The following is a 17,947-nucleotide window of genomic DNA, read 5'->3' on the forward strand; positions in this document are numbered from 1 at the left end:
TGCCAGTGAGATTTGCCAGTCGTATTCTTCATGCACCTGCAGCTGTTGACCCTCCCCCAGGTGTAGCTCCCATGAGTCGCCTCACCCAGCGGTGTCCCGTTTCCTAGAAATACTTCCCTTTCTGGATGTCCTCCCCACAGACAGCAGGTACTCATTCCTCACAGGCGGGTACCCCATCCACTTACGGCCCCACCCCTTCCCAGACCGAGGCCTCCTACTCCCAGTCCAGCCTCCAAAGCCCTCCCCTTGGCCCCGCCCCCAAACAGGTAACCGAGGCCAGACCACTCCCCATCCAGGAGGTTCCCGACCTTCCATAAGGCCTTTGCCTACACCAGGGCCTTACCACTGGCCTCTCCATGGCTCACCCCTTAAAGCTGGCCACGCCTCCAACTTTTCACTTTTCCCTCCGGGGCCCCGCCCCTCCGGTGGCCCGCCCCCAGGTGGCCCCGCCCCCAGGTGACCCCGCCCCCCCCGGTGGCCCGCATCCCCCGGCCCCTCCAATTTTCGGTGCCCCAGTCCACTTAGCCATTTCCTGACTGTGGCCCCACCCAGGTGGCCCGGTCCCTCCAAACCTCGCACGAAACCCTCTCCGTCCAACTGGCTCCAGCCGCGCGTCCACCTCCCACCCGGCCCTCTCCCTCCGGCGGCCGCGCTGCCGGCGCTCTCCCCTCCTCACCGCGCTCCCGGCCGCTGAAGCCGGCAGTCCCCGCAAAGCCGCGAGCCCCGGGCGCCCCTCAGCCCCCGCGGGCCGCCCCACTCGCCTCGCGCTGGCCCTGCGCGCCGCAGCCCTGGGCGTCTCACCGGGAACCCCCGGGTACTCGACTGCGCTCCCAAATTCGCGCCACGGATTTCGCGCGCAGACCTCGGCGGCCGGGGGTGGGGCCGGGCTGAGAGGCGGGGCCAGGGCGGGCGACGTCCGCGCCGCCGCCGCTCGGTGGATGCTGGGAGTTGTAGTCTCCAGGGCGGGAGGCTGTTAGGGGAGGGGTGAAGAGGGGGCGAGCCCTCCCGCAGAGCACGCTGGGAGAAGGCCCGCGCCTTTCCTCGGTCTGGACCAGCGGGTGTGCTTGCGGGTCCCCGGAGTGACGGACGGGGAAAGAGGGAGACTTGGAAAAAGCCGCTGCGCGAGGCACGGCGGGAAGAGAGGCCGGAGGCCGCGCGGGGCATCCCGGGAGCAAGGGCCTTGGCGCGGGGCATTGTGGGAGGTGGACGCCGCTCCGGGGCGGGTAGGTGAGTGGGGAGGGGCGGGAAGGGTGCACATCTGGGGGAGGGAGGAGGTACCACTGGGTGGGACAGCGGGAGCGTAGGGGCCGCGGCGGGCGGAGCTGGGAGGGGCTGGGAGAGCGGGCGGGGCGGGGCTGCAGGGGTGGGGGTCGCACAGCTGGACGCTGGAGCATCTGAGTGATGGAGCGTATCTGAGGACCCGGGGCCATGTCTCGGACCATAACGCACCCCTGGAGGATGATACCTGTAGATGAAAGGAGGGGGCCCCAGCGGGACGGAGGGAGCGCGACTGAGCAGGAAGGGGGACGCAGACGAATATTAGTGACACTTCTGAGAACTGGCCACAAGTGGATGGGGTACCCGCCTGTGAGGAATGAGTACCTGCTGTCTGTGGGGAGGACATCCAGAAAGGGAAGTATTTCTAGGAAACAGGGGCCACCGCTGGGTGAGGCGACTCGTAGGAGCTACACCTGGGGGAGGGTCAACAGCTGCAGGTGTATGAAGAATATGACTGGGGGTGCGGGGTCCCCGGCGGGATGTGGGAGCACATCTGGAGATGGAGCATCTTTGGGGGGTGTGGCACAGCTGTACAGCCAAGTGTAGACACGCGGAGGGGAGAGTTCCTTACGAATGGGGGCACGAGAGGTTACTGCCACATGTCGGAGGCACATCTGGAGGGGGGGGAGGAGGTCTTCGCTGGAAGTTGGGAACCTATTTGAGGAAGTCTCCACAACCGAGCTTAAGAGTCATACTTTGGGAGAGGGACCCCAACTGTACCTAGGGGTCACGTCTACGGAGGAGGGAACCAGAGCTGGCGTTAGGGGTCAGGATGACGGGCTCCAGCCGTCCGTGGATAATGCAGGAGGTGGGAGAAGGCCGAGGATGGGGTGGAGGTTTATTTCTAGAGATGAATGGGGTTGTATCCCACCGGGGCCCCGCCTGCATAGAGGCACCAGTAGCCGAGAGGCAGGTCTAAAGTGGAGGGAGTAGGATACTCAGGTGGGGATGGGTCTGCGGTCTTAGGCACCTGTCCTCCCACCTTTGACTTAGGTGCCCCAGGATGGAGCCCCCACGGGGCATGGTGGTGGGGCAGCAGGAGCAGGAGGAGCAGGAGCTGCTGGAACGGGCCTTCTTCTCCTGGGCTGAGTTCAGCCGCTTCTTCGACGCGTGGTGCCAGCAGCGGCTGGCGCTCTTCTTCATCCAGAGCTCCATGCACCTGACGCGCTGCCACTGGGCCAGGCTGCCCCCGCTGTACACGCTCATCGACGTGCTCAAGTACAGCTACGTGCGGCTGGTGTGCAAGGACGTGCGTGCTCCCAGCCGGCCCGCCATGGGGTAAGTGAGCTCAGCCACCACCCTGCTGCGTGCTAGAGGGGTACGGGAAGCAAGGGGGAGGGGTAAGCACAGAGCCACACACCCAGAGACTGGAAGAGAGAGATGCCAAGTAAAACAGCTAAGTGTACCTTGTAAGAGAGGCTGAGAGGGTCAAGAAAGGAAGCTTACTGAGAGAGAGCGCGTGAACTGGAGGGACAAAGTCACACACAGTGAGAGACGGGAGGGGCTCTACTTACAGACTTTATGATAGATACCCAAGAGACAGAAGAAGAAAAAAAGACTCAACAGATTCCAGAAACGTGGAGACTTGGAGCCAGAGATACCAGACAGAGCCAGAAAAACAGGTGAAAGCCAGGTTTTGTGCTCATACAAGGAGATCAGAGACAGGGCTGCAGAGAGAGCCAGAGGACAGAGAGAAAAGTCCATGGATTCAATAAATACAGGGCCAGGCCCCGGCAGGGGGGCTGGGATATTTCCCTGGGGGGATGGAGAGGCGGTTGTTTGAGCTAGATGGACAAATTCCCTGCCGGTCTGAAACGTCAGACTGAGCAGGAAGATTGATGTTGAATGAACAAACCCACTTGTAACTCCCTCCAACTATCATGCTACAGTAGGGCAAGTGAGAAATCCAAGAGAGCTAAGAAACATACCCATCCCTAACTGGTTTGGCTCAGTGGATAGAGCATCGGACTGCGGACTGAAGGGTCCCGGGTTCGATTCCGGTCAAGGGCATGTACCTTGGTTGCGGGCGCATCCCCAGTGGGGGGGGTGCAGGAGTCAGCTCATCGATGTTTCTCTCTCATTGATGTTTCTGGCTCTCTATCCCTCTCCCATCCTCTCTGTAAAAAATCAATAAAATATATTTTAAAAAAGAAAAAAGAAAGAAACACGCCCAGATGGCAAAGCGTATTTCAATCGGCCCCAATTTTAAACTGGGAACGTTCCCCATAGAATGTTAGTTTCTGGCTCCGCTTGAAGCACAGGAAGAGGCTGAGCCCACATTCCCGCGTGGCAGACGGCCACCCCAGTTAGACGGGCATCGGCACTCAGGTTTGCCCCAGACCCCACCACTCCCTGCTGCTCATACTTAGCACTGCCGCTTCCTTGCTTTGCCTGCCTGGCCCCCTGTAGGCGCATGAGTTTGAGATGCTGGTTGGGGAGCCAGGGACAAGAGTGGAGTGCCTAAGAACACAGACTCTGCCCTCAGGCTGCTCGAGCTAGGTGCCCCAGGGTGGCGCCTCTATGCAGATGGGGCCCCGGGCGGGATACACCCCCATTAATCTCTAGAAATAAACCTTCACCCCATCTTTGGCCTCCTCCCACTTCCTGGGTGGGTGTCTTAGGCAACAGACTTCACATGCCCAGGCCTCGGTTTTCTCATCTGTGAAGTGGCGTTATCACAGTACCTACCTCGTGGTACTGCTGGGAGGTTCCCGTGACACCATGCGCGGGAACACGGGGCGGCTGGGTAAAGGATAGCTGTTATAGGAGGAATGGAGAGCACAGGCTTCTGGTGCAGACCATGGCTCTGCTGCTGATTAGCCGGTGACATTGAGGTTGTGACTCACCTTTTCTGGGCCTCAGTTTCCTCACTTGGAAAATGGGAGAAGTAAATGGAAGGGAGAGAGTGAGAGAAAAAGAGAGAGAGAGAGAGAGAGAGAGAGAGAGAGAGAGAGAGAGAGAGAGATCTGATGTGAGAGAGACACGTTGAATGGTTGCCTCCTGCGTGTGCCCTGACCTGGCCGGGGATCAGACCTGCAACCGAAGCAATGTCTGGAGTGTGGAGAGATGGTCAGAAACATCCAGTACATACTTACAGGCTCCTAACCACAGGAACAGTAGAAGAAAAGATCTATCAAAGGCAGATCAGTCGGCAAGGTCTTTCTGGGGCAGTTGTAGACCTGGCCAAGACATCTGAGCATATCCAGTTTTCAGTAGAGGAGCTTAGAAATTCGTTCACATTACACGAGAGTTCACACTGTGTGCCTCGTGACCTGCTCGACTGTGAATGTGCAGGAGAACAAGACCATACGGGCGATTTGTTGGGAAAATTCCCTGTCTCTAGAAATTGTCCGCTGGGCCCACCTCACAAGAAGTCTGACTCCCGGAAACCTCTCTCCCTGTCTACAGCTGAAGCAATGGAAACATTTTTCTGGAGATCAGTTAAATCTTAAGATCCTTTTCTTGAAAGAATTTAAAAAAAAAAAAAGGGAGAAGTGGCCCTAGCCAGTTTGGCTCAGTGGATAGAGCGTCGGCCTGCGGACTGGAGGGTCCCAGGTTCCATTCCGGCCAGGGGCACATGCCTGGGGTTGCAGGCTCGATCCCCAATAGGGGGCGTGCAGGAGGCAGCCGATCAATGATTCTCTCTCATCATTGATGTTTCTATCTCTCTCCCCCTCTCCCTTCCTCTCTGAAATCAATAAAAATATATATTTTTTAAAAAAATGGGAGAAGTGGCTTGCCCAAAGTCAGGCACCCGGCATATGCTTAAGGCCCTCTACTCTATGCTTGAAACCATTCTAAATTTAAAAAATAATAATAACCCTAACCAGTGTTGCTCAGTGGATAGAGCATCGGCCTGCGGACTGAAGGATCCCGGGTTCGATTCCAGTCAAGGGCATGTACTTTGGTTGCGGGCACATCCCCAGTAGGGGGCGTGCAGGAGGCAGCTGATCGATGTTTCTCTCTCATCGATGTTTCTAACTCTCTATCCCTCTCCCTTCCTCTCTGTAAAAAAAATCAATAAAAAATATTTTTAAAAAATAATAACAAAATAAAAAATAATAATGAAAAGGAGAGTGAGGGACGAAGAGGGCAGTGGGTGATGTGCTGGCGGCCGTGTGGTTCCTCCGCAGGCACCACGAGGCGGGCTGCCCTGCCTTCATCATCGTCAAGCTGAGCCCCCTGCGGGACCGCCTGGTGGTGACGGAGTGCCAGCTGACCCACTCGCACCCGGCCTGCCCCATCGAGTTCGCCTACTACTTCCGCCCGGGCCGCCTGCTGGCCAACACCTGCCTGCCGGTGCGCACCACCAACAAGATCTCCAAGCAGTTCCTGGTCCTGGCCGACGTGCACCGCCTGCTCTCCTACTGCAAGGACCGTGACCACAGCGTCATCGACGCCCTGCGCGTGCTCCAGGGGCTCTTCCACAAGGACCCTGAGGCCAAGGTGGGGTCTCAGGAGAGGCAGGTGGGGGGTCATTCATTCATTCATTCACTCACCCTCCCACTCATCCATTCACTCCTTCATTCATTCCTCCTTCCATTCATTCCGTAACTACTCATGGGGGCATTGGGGGTGCAGCAGCGGAGAAGACGCAAGTGGTCCCTGCCCTCAGAGACGCCCTCTGGCGCAGCGCCAGCACCACCCAGTCCAACTTCCCGCAGTGAAGGAAACGGTCTGTGATGCTGCGCTGCCCGCAGGGAAGCCCCGGCCACAGTTAGCCATTGAGCCCTTGAGCATGGCCGGTAGGACCGAGGAACTGGATTTTAAATTGTATTTCATTGTAACTACCTGCAATTTATTTTTTTAATATATTTTATTGATTTTTACAGAGAGGAAGGGAGAGGGATAGAGAGTGAGAAACATCGATGAGAGAGAATCATTGATCGGATGCCTCCTGCACACTCCCTATTGGGGATGTGCCCACAACCAAGGTACATGCCCTTGACTGGAATCGAACCCGGGACCCTTCAGTCCACAGGCTGATGCTCTATCCACTGAGCCAAACCGGTTAGGGCATAACTACCTGCAATTTAAATAGCCACTGCTGACTGTCGGCCATTTGCAGAAGTGACGGCTGGCACTAGCTCGCAGTGGCAGGGGGAGAAGCCGACAGTAGACACACCCATCCAGATATGATACCAGGTCATAGGCCTGGGCGCGAGGAAGAGGAGGGTTCAAGGTGACGGGAGGCACTGTTTTAGAAACATGCATGGAAAGTGTGGAGTGGGGTGGTCTCTGATGTCCACTCTCGTGGAACCCCCCTTCTATGATCGATTCCCCCCAGTGCCCCTGGTCTGTGTGTCTGAGATGACACCCACACCCACATTTTTTAAAAACATTTTATTGATTTTTTTACAGAGAGGAAGGGACAGGGATAGAGAGTTAGAAACATCGATGAGAGAGAAACATCAATCAGCTGCCTCCTGCACACCTCCTACTGGGTACGTGCCCACAACCAAGGTACATGCCCTTGACCGGAATGGAACCTGGGACCCTTGAGTCCGCAGGCCGACGCTCTATCCACTGAGCCAAACCGGTCAGGGCCCAAGCCCACATTTTTAAAACTGAACGACACGTATAGGAAATGCGTGAATGGTAAGTACACAGTGTGTTGCGTGTTCACAAAATGAAAACATCCCTGTACCCAGATCAAGCATTAGATGGGGGGTCAGGGGTGCTGAGTTTTATGAGGGGAGCGAGTTCCAGGCAGAGGGTCCAGCCAATGCACAGGCTCAGAGGCAGGAGCAAGCTCTGTGTGCTGGAGGGACAGCGAGAACGCTGGACCGCCGAGGGAGCTTTCCGCGGCTTTGACCCAACTTCAGGGCTGGGTGGGCATCAAGGGAAGCCAGGAAGGAAGGAGAGAAGGAAAGAAGGCTGGTCTCTGCCCCTGGCTGTGCTTTTTTCTTTCATGCCTGGAGGAAAGAAAGGCATGAGCCTGCGGGGGAGCTGGGAGAGCTGTGGCCCTGATTCTGGAGGTATCACGGAATCATAAGAACACCCTGGCGGTGGCGTCGGTACAGGAAGATGGGGACCCGTCCCACATAAGTGCCATATCTGTCAGGAAGGGCTGCTAAGGCCTCTAGTCACGCTCTGTGGGCCAGAGCAGGTCACATGACCCTGCCTAAGTGCAGGAGGGCAGAGAGGCTCAGGCTGCCAAGCAGGTGACAGCCACAGGCTTGTGGAGGGCCGGTCCCCTGAGCCCTGTCTGAATCTGGGCACTTTCTCCCGCTCGGTAGTCACACAGCCTTATCGCAGGAAATGTTCTCTCTGTGTGTGGCCTCTTTATTTCTTAAATATATTTTTATTGATTTCAGAGAAGAAGGGAGAAGAAGAGAGAAACATCAATGAGGAGGGAGAATCATTGATCGGCTGCCTCCTGCACGCCCCCTACTGGGGATCGAGCCCGCAACCAGGGCATGTGCCCTTGACTGGAATCGAACCAGGGCATGTGCCCTTGACTGGAATCGAATCAGTCCAAGGCCGACGCTCTATCCACTGAGCCAAACCGGCTAGGGCTTCATGTAGCCTCTTTTTACATCATACCAGCCAACACCAGATTGAAACTTCTGCTGACATAATCATAAAGTAATAGCATAAAAACGGATGGCGGTTGAGAAAAATGATAGTGGTGTTGTGACTAATTCAGTGGTGTGCTTACTTGGCTTTTTCATAAAATGTATTGCCTTCCAGTACTATTTAAGATGCTGAATGTATGATTTCAGGGTTAGGAAAGCAATTGCCTTGTTCTCTTTGGATTCTACTAGGCTTTTTTTTTTTTTTCCTTGGGGTTGTTTTTCCCCTCGAAAGCGGAGAGCTATGCGGTGCTTTTTAACCGTCTTGTAGAAGGAGATGGGTCATGACAGAGTCTGTGGAGAGATCGGTGCTTAGATTTTACTTCAAGTGTGATGATGCCCTCCTAGCCGGTTTGGCTCAGTGGATAGAGCATCGGGCTGTGGACCCAAGTGTCCCAGGTTCGATTCCAGTCAAGGGCACCTGCCTTGGTTGCTGGCCCGTCCCTAGCCCAAGCAAGCCCAATATTTCTCTCTGTCTTTCCCTCTCTCTTCCACTCTCTAAAAATCAATGGAAAAATATCCTCAGGTGAGGATTAAAAAAGAAAAAAAAAGTGTGATGCCAGGTCCTGAGCAAGGCTTTTAAGCAGGGGGAGGATGATCTGATAGGAGTTTTGAAAATGCCCCTCTGGTACCCATGCGGGGAACAGAGGGGCATTTGGATGGAGACAGGAAGCCCAGTGAGGGGCAGCTGTAGAACCAGGTGAGAGGTGGTGGTAGCCACGGGGGTCGGGGAAGTGGTCAGATTCCGGACTCGTTATGAAGGCCGTTTCTAAGACTTAGGGATGGACTGCACGCAGAGGGTGGAGAAGGAGGGAAACAAAGAATCAGCCCTGACTGTCCGGGCCTGAGCTGTGGAGTGGACGCTGGAGCCCTCGATGGACATGGGGCTGACCAGGGAGGGGCAGGTTGGGAGAGTGAGAGGCAACTTCAGGGCTTTGGGCCACTAGTCTCAACGGTCACGCACGCCGTCCAAGGGGCCATGTCGGTGCCGAGGCCGTTGGGTAGGTAGGTCTGGAGCCTGGACAGCTCAGAGGTGATGCGGGCGGTGACTGGTGCGATCCCCTTGGCAGAGCGGGAGAGGGGAGAGAGGAGAGGGCCGGGGCTCTGTGGCACTTCGACGTGGAGCAGGGGAGGAACGGGCAGAGGAGATGCCTGGGGGGAAGGAACGCCAGGCCTGTTCGGGGTGACGGAAGCCGAGAGCCACCAGTGTTCCAGGAAGGAGGCAGGGTCACCATCTGAACGCTGCTGAGAGCTCGAGGAAGACAGTAGTAATAGCTGGGATTTGACTCATGCCAGCCGGCCTGCCAAGCTTTGGACACAGATGATCTCATTTTATCCGAACCAGGACCCTGTTCAACAGGCTTCATTCTCTCCATTTTGCAGACAAGGAAACTGAGGCTAAAATGCAAGGGAAGTCACTTGCCCAAGGATTCAGAGCTACTAAGAGGCAAAGCCAGGCCCTGGCTGGTTTGGCTCAGTGGATGGAGCGTTGGCTTGGGGACTGAAGGGTCCCAGGTTCGATTCCAGTCAAGGGCACATTGCCAGGTTGTGGGCTCGATCCCTGGTGGGGGCGTGCGAGAGGCAGCCGATCAATGATTCTCTCTCATCGTTGATGTTTCTATCTCTCTCTCCCTCTCCCTTCCTCTCTGAAATCAATAAAAATATATTTATTAAAAAAAAGAGGAAAAGCCAGGATTCAAACACTGTACCCTGACCTCCACTCCAGAGACGAAGGCCCTGGACGTCACTCACACCCACGCACTGGTGCACGCACACATGCAGGATGCATTGAGCCCACGCGCTGGGACAGGTGTCTGAAATGCAACAAATCCTTGTGGGGCTTACCTCTTAGGCAGGGCAAACGGGCAGTAAGCAAACCAGCCAATCAAGAGGTGACATGCTTCAGGGCGGTAAGTGCCATGGCCAGGACGGGTGAGAGAGAGCCAGAGTGTTTGCTCAGCGGGATAGTTAGAGAAGGCCATTACGGGGACGTGGTCTTTACTATATAATTATAGTGATAACAAACGCTTTGAGAGCACTTTTTGAGTGAGTATTGTTGAATAATAGTAATATTTGTGCCAAGCAGCATTCTAAATGCTTTCATTGATTTCAGCCTTCCAATCAGAGATACCCTCGGCATCATCATTTCACAAATGAGATGGAGGTCAGGGCAGTTGCCGGAAGCCACACAGCCCCAAGGTTAGGGCTCCCGCATCTCAGCCCAGGCAGCAGGCTCCAGAGGCGCTGCGGGATCTGCCTCTTCGTGCACGAGGGAATGAATGTTCAGCTCCCAGAGAGGGAAATGGGGGGAAAGGAGGTTACGGAGGAAGCTGAGGCACAGGCTCAATGACAAGGTTGGAAAGCGGTGAGGCCCAGACTCAAACCTCGGCAGTCTGGCTGCATGGTCTATGCGCTTTACCAAAACCAGTGGCTCTCACGCTTGAGCCAGCATGGGAATCTCCTGCTGGGCTTGTCCCTGGAGGTTGCTAGGCCCCGCTCCCAGAGTTTCTGACTTAGCAGGTGGGGGCGGGCTTGAGAATACGCATTTCTGTCAAGATCCTGACAGGTGATGCGCGTGCTGCTGGTCCAGGGCCACGCCTTGAGAACCGCTGCCTCAGGCTGCCTCTCAGCGCTTGAAGGGATGGCTAACTTGTTTCCACTCTCGATTCCAATAATTACAGGCTGTTGTTGTTCCTTGTGATTAAGGAAACGGAAACTCGGAGAGGCTGTCTAGTGCAAAAACCACGCAGCTGTTAGATGGTGGTGCCAGGATCGCAAACCCAAGCGATTGGCCTCCAGGGCCCACATTTTTAACCATTGCCCTGCACTGCCTCCTGCCGGTCAAAATAATAACTGCATGCCCACATGAATGAATGGATTTCCAAATCCCCCAGCCGGGGAAACTGAGGTCGGGGAGCTGGGCGTGGCAGCCCCGGCGTACCCTGACCTCCTTCCCCGCCTCCCCGCCCCGGCCCTCAGGTGAAGCTGGTGTTCATGGAGAACCAGGCGGTGGTGGAGACCGTGTTCTTCCTGACGTCGCGCACGCGGGCGCTGCTGCGGCGCTTCCCGCGCATGCTCCTGGTGGACCGGCTGCCGGGACTGCAGGGCGCCCTGGACCTGCTGGCGGTGCTGTGCGTGGACGGCGCGGGCCGCGCTCGCCAGGCTGCCTGCTGCGTGGCGCGCCCGGGCACGCCGAGCCTGCTGCGCTTCGCGCTGGCCTCGCTGCTGCAGAGCGTGCCGGACGTGAAGGGCCGCGTGCGCTGCCTGACGGCGGGGCCCGAGGTGACCGCGCAGCTGCCCGCCGTGCGCCAGCTGCTGCCGGGCGCGCGCGTGCAGATCTGCCGCGCGCAGGGCCTGGAGACGCTCTTCAGCAAGGCGCAGGAGCTGGGCGGCGCCGGCCGCGAAGACCCCGGCCTGTGGCCCCGCCTGTGTCGTCTGGTCGGCGCCTCGTCGCCGGCCGCCTACGCCGAAGCGCTGGTGGAGCTGCGCGCCCACGGCCCCGCCGCCTTCGTCGACTATTTCGAGCGCAACTGGGCGTCTCGCCGCGACATGTGGGTGCGCTTCCGCGCCTTTGAGGCAGCCCGCGATCTGGACGCGTGTGCCCTGGTGCGCGGCCACCGCCGGCGCCTGCTGCGCCGCCTCAGCCCGTCGCGCAGCATGGCGCAGTGCCTCCGCGACCTGGTGGCCATGCAGTGGGCCGATGCGTCCGGAGAGGTGGCGCTCGACGGCGGCGGGGGGCCTTGGCTGGAGGGCGAGCGGTGGAGGGGAGCCCAGGTAGAGGATGAGAGAGCAAAGGGCCGGGAGAACGGAGACTGGGGAGGGGCCCCAACTGAAGGAAGTATTTGGAGAGGCGCCCCGTTAGAGGAGTGGGCCAGGGAACTGGAGACCAGAGACCGGCGTGGGGCTCAGTCAGAACGGGAGAAGGAGAGAGGAATGCAAATCCGATATTGGAGAGGGGTCCAGCTGGAGAACCAGAAGGTGAGGGGACTCGAAGGGAGTGTCTGGAGAAGGTCCCAGCTGGAGAGCGAGCACCGAGGCTGGAGGGGGGCCCAGTTGGAGGGTGAGAGTGACTGGGGACTAGAGGGTTACGTCTGGAGCGGGGCCCACGTGGAGGACCAGGGGCTGAGAAGTTTGGAAGGGTACACCTGGAGGATGGCGCCGTTGGAGGACCGAAGGGTTAGACCTCTGCAGACCGCGGACGGGAGGACCCAGTTCGATTGGGCCAGGGCCAGGGGCCTGGAAGGAGGCAGCTGCAGGGGCGTGCAGGGGCCTGATGCAAAAGTCCCTGGACTGAAACCCAGAGACCAGAAGGGGCTCCCGGTGGAAGCGGAGAAGGGAGGGAGGGTGGAGGTCAGGAACTGGAGGGGGGTCCATTTGGAGGAGCCCCCGGAGCCGGTCCCTGAGAACAGAGACCAAAGGGCGCCCCATTGGGGACAGGAGAGGAGAGGGTCAGAAATTAGAGAAGAGAGAGGAGTGTGGCCGGGGGTCAAAAGGAGAAGGGACCTGGAGGACGTAGTTCTGGTCCAGCTAGGGGACCCCCGGGTGACAGGCCTAGAGAATGGAGAGGGAGGGGGGGCTCGGTCTGGGGGCCCCAAGAACCGAGCAGGGCAAGGAAGGGAGTGTATGGATGCAGGAGGGCGGTGTCTAGGGCTGGGGAATGGAGTCCTGTGCGGCACCCCCACGGGGACTGTGTTTGAGGGTGATCCTGATTGGGCAGGGGACAGACTTCAGGAAGGAAGTGAAGGAGGAGGCCCGAGGGAACCAAAGAGACCTCGCTGCCCGTCAGGAGAGCAGGAGGCGGACTGGGAGCCGCTGGCCAAGTTCCGCGCGGCCTGCGGGCCAGAGCTGGCCGACCTGGTGGCCGAGGAGCTGTCCTTCGCCAGGCAGCACGGGACCCGGGGTTTCCACGTGACGGGGGCTGGCTTTGCCCTGAAGGATGGCACCTCGGACTTCTTCCTGGACGGCGCCCTGACGCGCTGCAGCTGCTCCATCCACGCTGCCCGCCATCTGCCCTGCCGCCACCTCTTCGCGGCACGCCTCCTCACGGGGGCGGCCTTATTCCACGTGGACCTGCTGAGGGACTGCTGGGGGAGAGCCCCCGAGTCCTGACCCTCAGCCCCTGCCCGCCTCCCTCCCTGTGAGGGCCGGAGGGCATTCTTTTATCCCAAAGATAACAAGGCCGAGGCCAAGGAGGCCACCCCAGCCCCTCTGGCCACCTCCTGGGTCACCCAGGGACCTCACCTTGGCAGTTTGCCTCTCTGGGTGCGAGGGGAAGTGGTCAGTGGTCTCCAAGGTCCTGGAGCCACAGGTGTGGAAGGTGGTGGCCAGGGTGGATTCTGATGGCTTCCTCAGACGATGAGGCATAGACAGGGTCAGGCCCAGGCAGAAGGAAGAACGAACAACAGAGGCGGGGAGGATGCCTGGCTCTGGGCACCGCCTGGCAGGAGTAGACTGGTCAAGTCCATGGGGCGCAGGGGGTGGAGGGGCAAAGCAAGGAAGAAAGAGGACAGATGGAGGAGAGGGAAGGGAAGAAAAGGCAAGAAGATAGAAATGGGGGAGAGCGCGAGAGAGGAGGCGGAATGGAGAAGAAACAGGAAGAAGCAGAGGGAGGCAGGAGGAGGGGCCGGAAGGAGAAAGGTGGAGAGGGAAGAACCTACGGAGACCCAACCAAGGAAAAGTGGGGAAGAGGGGGAGAGAGGACAGGAGCAGAGTGATTTGGGTTCTTTCCCCAAGGACTGGAGGCTTGGATCCCGTCACCTGCTGATTGTCATTCCCAGAAGACGGAACAAGAGGGAGCCCGAGAGTCTTGGGGGACGGCCTGGGGGCCTCCGGTGGTGAGGGGAGCAGTCGGGGCTATTGTGCTTCAAGACGGGAATAAAACAGCATTATTTTGGTTTCCACGCTGAGTTCTTGACTTCTGGGGGAGGCCCAGGCCCGGAGGGAAAGCGAGATGGTCCAGCATTCCTTCATTCTTCCCATGGGCCTCTTGGGGGCCGGTGGAAGGAAGGGGCCACAATGAATCCATCTCCACGGCAGCTTAGGCTTCCTGTACCTCTACCTGCTCCACATGCTCAGCTCGGTCCCTTCAGGCCTCCCCTCAAATGTCACCTCCTAAGGCCATCCCTGAACAGTTCATCTAAGGAGTCACCCCAAAAAATAAGTAAATAAAAATAAATTAAAGCCACTCCATTCTTTCTCAACATTATATATATATATATATATATATATATATATATATATATATATATATACACACACACACACACACACACACTAGAGGCCCGATGCACAAAATTCATGTAAGAGTAGGCCTTCCCCTGGCTGCTGGCACCAGCTTCCCTCTGGCACCCGGGATCCGGGCTTCCCTCGCAGCCCCAGCTTCGTCCGGAAGGTTGTCCAGAAGGACATCCGGTCTAATCAGCATATTACACTTTTATTATTATAGATAAGTTTTTATTGATTTCAGAGAGGGAGAGAGAGAGAAACATCAATGATGAGAGAGAATCATTGATCGGCTGCCTCCTGCATGCCCACCACTGGGGATCAAGCCCACAACCCAGGCATGTGCCCTGATGGGGAGTTGAACTGTGACCTGGTTCATGGATCAACACTCAACTACTGAGCCACACGGGCCAGTCTCAACATTATTCTTTACAACCTTAGCACTTCCTAAGATTACACCATGTAGCTGTTGACCAGTTTAGCAGTGCTTAAGCATACAGACGATAAAGCCAGACTCAGTCAAATCCCAGCTCCGGTACTTACTTGCTATGTGACATGTGGTTTCTTATTCTGTCTTCGTTACAGTTTGGGGATAATAATAGTGCATATCTGAGGATAGATGAATGAGTGTGTGTACCAGTGTTCTAACATTCCGCTTCCCCAAAGGGCTCTCAATTACCTATTAACATACCCTGTTTTCCAATGATCTGTGTCCCCCATTTTTAATAGTCAATCTGCCCCCACCAAAATATAAGCTCTATTTTGTTTTCCAGCATCTCCGCAGTAAGCACTGGGTTAGAAAGATGAAAGAATATAAATGGCAGGCTGGCTAGTAGAGCTAGCGCTTCATCGTGCTCCATATTGCTATGGTGACAAAGGAGCAAGATTCCTTTTCAATAACCCCACCCGGCTCTCCCATTGGCGACGTGTACCTGAAAACTACAACTCCCAGCAGGCTAAGCGCCGCCAGCACCTTCCAAGTTGTGCGCCTGCGCAGTATGATCAGCTGTCCCTTGACAGCTCTTGAGTACTTGGGGGGGCGCTAAGGTTGGGGACAGAGGAATGTGAATCGTTGGCTCGCTGAGCATTGCAGGGCCCCTCGTGTCTCTCCCGGTGGGAGGGGTCTGGGTTCCAGGACCACAGGAGGGGAGCAGAGGGGACCGCTCCGGTCTCCATGGTGACGGGCCGGGCTTGGAACCAAAGAGGATTAATGCAGAGGGTGGAGGGGAAGCCAAAGGTGGACGTTGCCATGGTAACCGTAGGGCCAAAGGCGGCGGGGTGAGAGCAAAGGGATTAGTGATAACAGGAGAGGAATCAGAGTGACCGGAAAAGGCGCTCTCGGAGAATGTGACGAAGGAATCTTGAGATGGGGGGAGCCGGGTGATCTAGGGGAACTGGAGTTTTGAAGGAGGTGGAGTGTTTTAGTGAATTCGTATGTAATGAGGGGCTTTAGGGTGGTCATTGGAAAAATCGGCATGCTAATAGATAGCGGATGATTGGGGGGAAATAGAAATGCAGTGGGGAAAATAGACTGTTAAACCCGTTTGTCTCGCAGAAATTATCTGTAGAGCTCCTATTACATGCCAGGCACAGCTAGACTTCGGAAATGCAGTGGTGAGCAGGCAGGTGTGACTACGGAGGAGTTAGGGTGTTCTAGGAAAAGGGGGGTCTTCTAGGAAAAGGAACTAGGGTGATATGGAGAAGTTGGAGGTTTTACAAGGAATTGGTGAATTATGTAAATTAATTCTGGTACTATTTTATTATTTTTTAAGTATTTAAAAAAATTTTAATCCTCATCCGAGAATATTTTTCCATCTTTTTTTAAAAAAGAGAGAGAAAGAGGAAGGGAGGGGAAGTGGGGAGAGAGAGAGAGAGAGAGAGAGAGAGAGAGAGAGAGAGAGAAACATCGATGTGAGAGAGACATCGATCTGTTGCCTCCTGCACGTTCCTGACCTGAGGCTGGGGATCAAGCCTGCAACTGAGATACCTGCCCTTGACCGGAATTGAACCCAGGACCCGTCAGTCCAAGGGCTGATGCTCTATCCTCTAAGCCAAACCTCTAAGCTAGGGCTCTGGTACTATTTTAGAAGATCAACTGAATACCATCTGGCAAGCCCTGAGGATACCTTAGTGAGCTAAGTCAACATTGTGGATGGCATTGCCAGATTTAGGGGGAAAGCAACCAGTTAAATCCGAATTTCACAACACACAGTATTTTAGTTATTTGTTGTTTTTCTGAAATTCAAATTCAGTTAGGCATCCTGTATTTTTGCCTGGAACCCTAATTTGGGGGGATTGGGGCGTTTGGGAAGAATGAGTTATTATAGGGCTCATGGGGCATTGGAGAGTAACTGGGTTGTAGGAAGAGGAGCTGGGGATACGCAAGAAAAAGGGGAGTGTTGAAGCCAACGCTAGCATCAGCGCTCGCTGTGTGCCCAGGGCTATGCTAAGTGTTTTTGTTTTGAAAAACTTATTCTGAAAATCTTCAACCCTATACAATAGTAAAACAGCCCTATCCGGTTTGGCTCAGTGGATAGAGCTTCGGCCTGCGGACTGAAGGATCCCAGGTTCGATTCCGGTCAAGGGCACATGCCCGGAATGTGGGCTCGATCCCCAGTGTGGGGCATGCAGGAGGCAGCCGATCAATGCTTCTCTCTCATCATTGATGTTTCTATCTCTCTCTCCCTCTCCCTTCCTTTCTCTGAAGTCAATAAAAATATATTAAAAATAAAAAATAGTAGAGCAGATGATATAATGAACTACTTTACCATCTGGGCTGTATGTGAACATATTTTTTAACCTTTTGCACTCGGATGTCGAGTGTGACTCGACACAGTTAGCATTAGAATAAAGGAATAGAGAAAAAAGCAAGCGAGTGCAAAGGGTTAAATATACTTTTATTGATTTCAGAGAGGAAAAAGAGCATCGTTGTGAGGATTAAAAAAAAAAAGTCACCTCCCAGGAGAGAGGATTCATTCGCTCAGACAGCCCTAGCTAAAGTAACCACCTCCCCCTTCCCACCTCAGCAACTACCCCATCCCTTTGTAGTATTTCTATTAGAAACGTCTCCTTATCTAAAATTAATCTTGGTCATTGATCATGTGCCTTTTCATTGTCCATCTTCTCCACTAGGGGGCGGCCTTGTTCCGCTCACCACGGAAATAGCAGTGCCGGGAACTGTGCCTGGCACAGAGGACACAAACACTCCGTGAATGATGTTGATGAAATGGATGGAGGCTATTCAGAATAAAAGAGCAGTGGTATTTTAGGGGTTTCAGAGAAAGAGACATATGGGAGGTGCGGGGACATGTGATAACCAGGAATTTGGGTGATAAAGGCGGAATTGGGGCACCAGGAGGTTGAGGACATTAGCAAATGAATGGGGAGGTGGCTGAGGAAGACTTGGGATGTTCTATAGAATTCATTGTTATTTGTAGGATTATTAAACTGCCAGTGCCTCAATCTCCTCATCTGTAAAATGGGAATAATAATACTCATCTCACAAATTTGAGGATTATCTGAGGTAACACACGGAATCTGTCATCATCAAAATAGTTACTAGAGTCACCCTGGCCAGGTGGCTCAGCTGGTTGAAGCGTCATCGCGTACACCCAAAGGCTTCCAGTTCGATTCTCAAAGGCCTAGGTTGCAGGTCTGATCCCTGGTCGGGGTGCATAAGGGAGGCAACCAATCAATGTTTCTCTCTCAGATTGATCTCTCTCTCCCTCTCCCCCTCTCTCTCTCTCTCCCTCTCTGTCTAAAAAAAGTCAATACAAATATATCCTCAGGTGAGGATTAAAAACAAAACTGAACATTTGGGCTACTCCCTTGTTTTCTCTTCCTATGCCTTTTAGTTCCCCTTATATGTTTTA

The 17,947-nt window shown here is 55.4% G+C and overlaps 1 protein-coding gene across 3 annotated transcripts; it reads left to right on the forward strand.

Annotated features, from left to right (window-relative positions):
* Window positions 1–1,035: 1,035 nt before the first annotated feature.
* On the forward strand, window positions 1,036–13,307 carry ZSWIM9 (zinc finger SWIM-type containing 9). 3 transcript variants are annotated; one of them, XM_079800762.1, is made up of 4 exons: window positions 1,036–1,058; window positions 2,272–2,556; window positions 5,412–5,724; window positions 10,833–13,307. In XM_079800762.1, the coding sequence occupies exons 2-4, from the start codon at window positions 2,282–2,284 to the stop codon at window positions 12,960–12,962; spliced, it is 2,718 nt and encodes a 905-aa protein (XP_079656888.1). In that variant the 5' UTR covers window positions 1,036–1,058; window positions 2,272–2,281; the 3' UTR covers window positions 12,963–13,307. The 3 variants fall into 3 exon arrangements, with proteins under 3 accessions (XP_079656888.1, XP_079656886.1, XP_079656887.1); XM_079800760.1 differs by lacking the exon at window positions 1,036–1,058 and adding an exon at window positions 1,091–1,223; XM_079800761.1 differs by lacking the exon at window positions 1,036–1,058 and adding an exon at window positions 1,144–1,227.
* The last annotated feature ends 4,640 nt before the right edge of the window (window positions 13,308–17,947 follow it).

The sequence above is a fragment of the Cnephaeus nilssonii genome, assembly GCF_951640355.1.
Source record: "Cnephaeus nilssonii genome assembly, chromosome: 20".
Lineage (NCBI taxonomy): Eukaryota > Metazoa > Chordata > Mammalia > Chiroptera > Vespertilionidae > Cnephaeus > Cnephaeus nilssonii.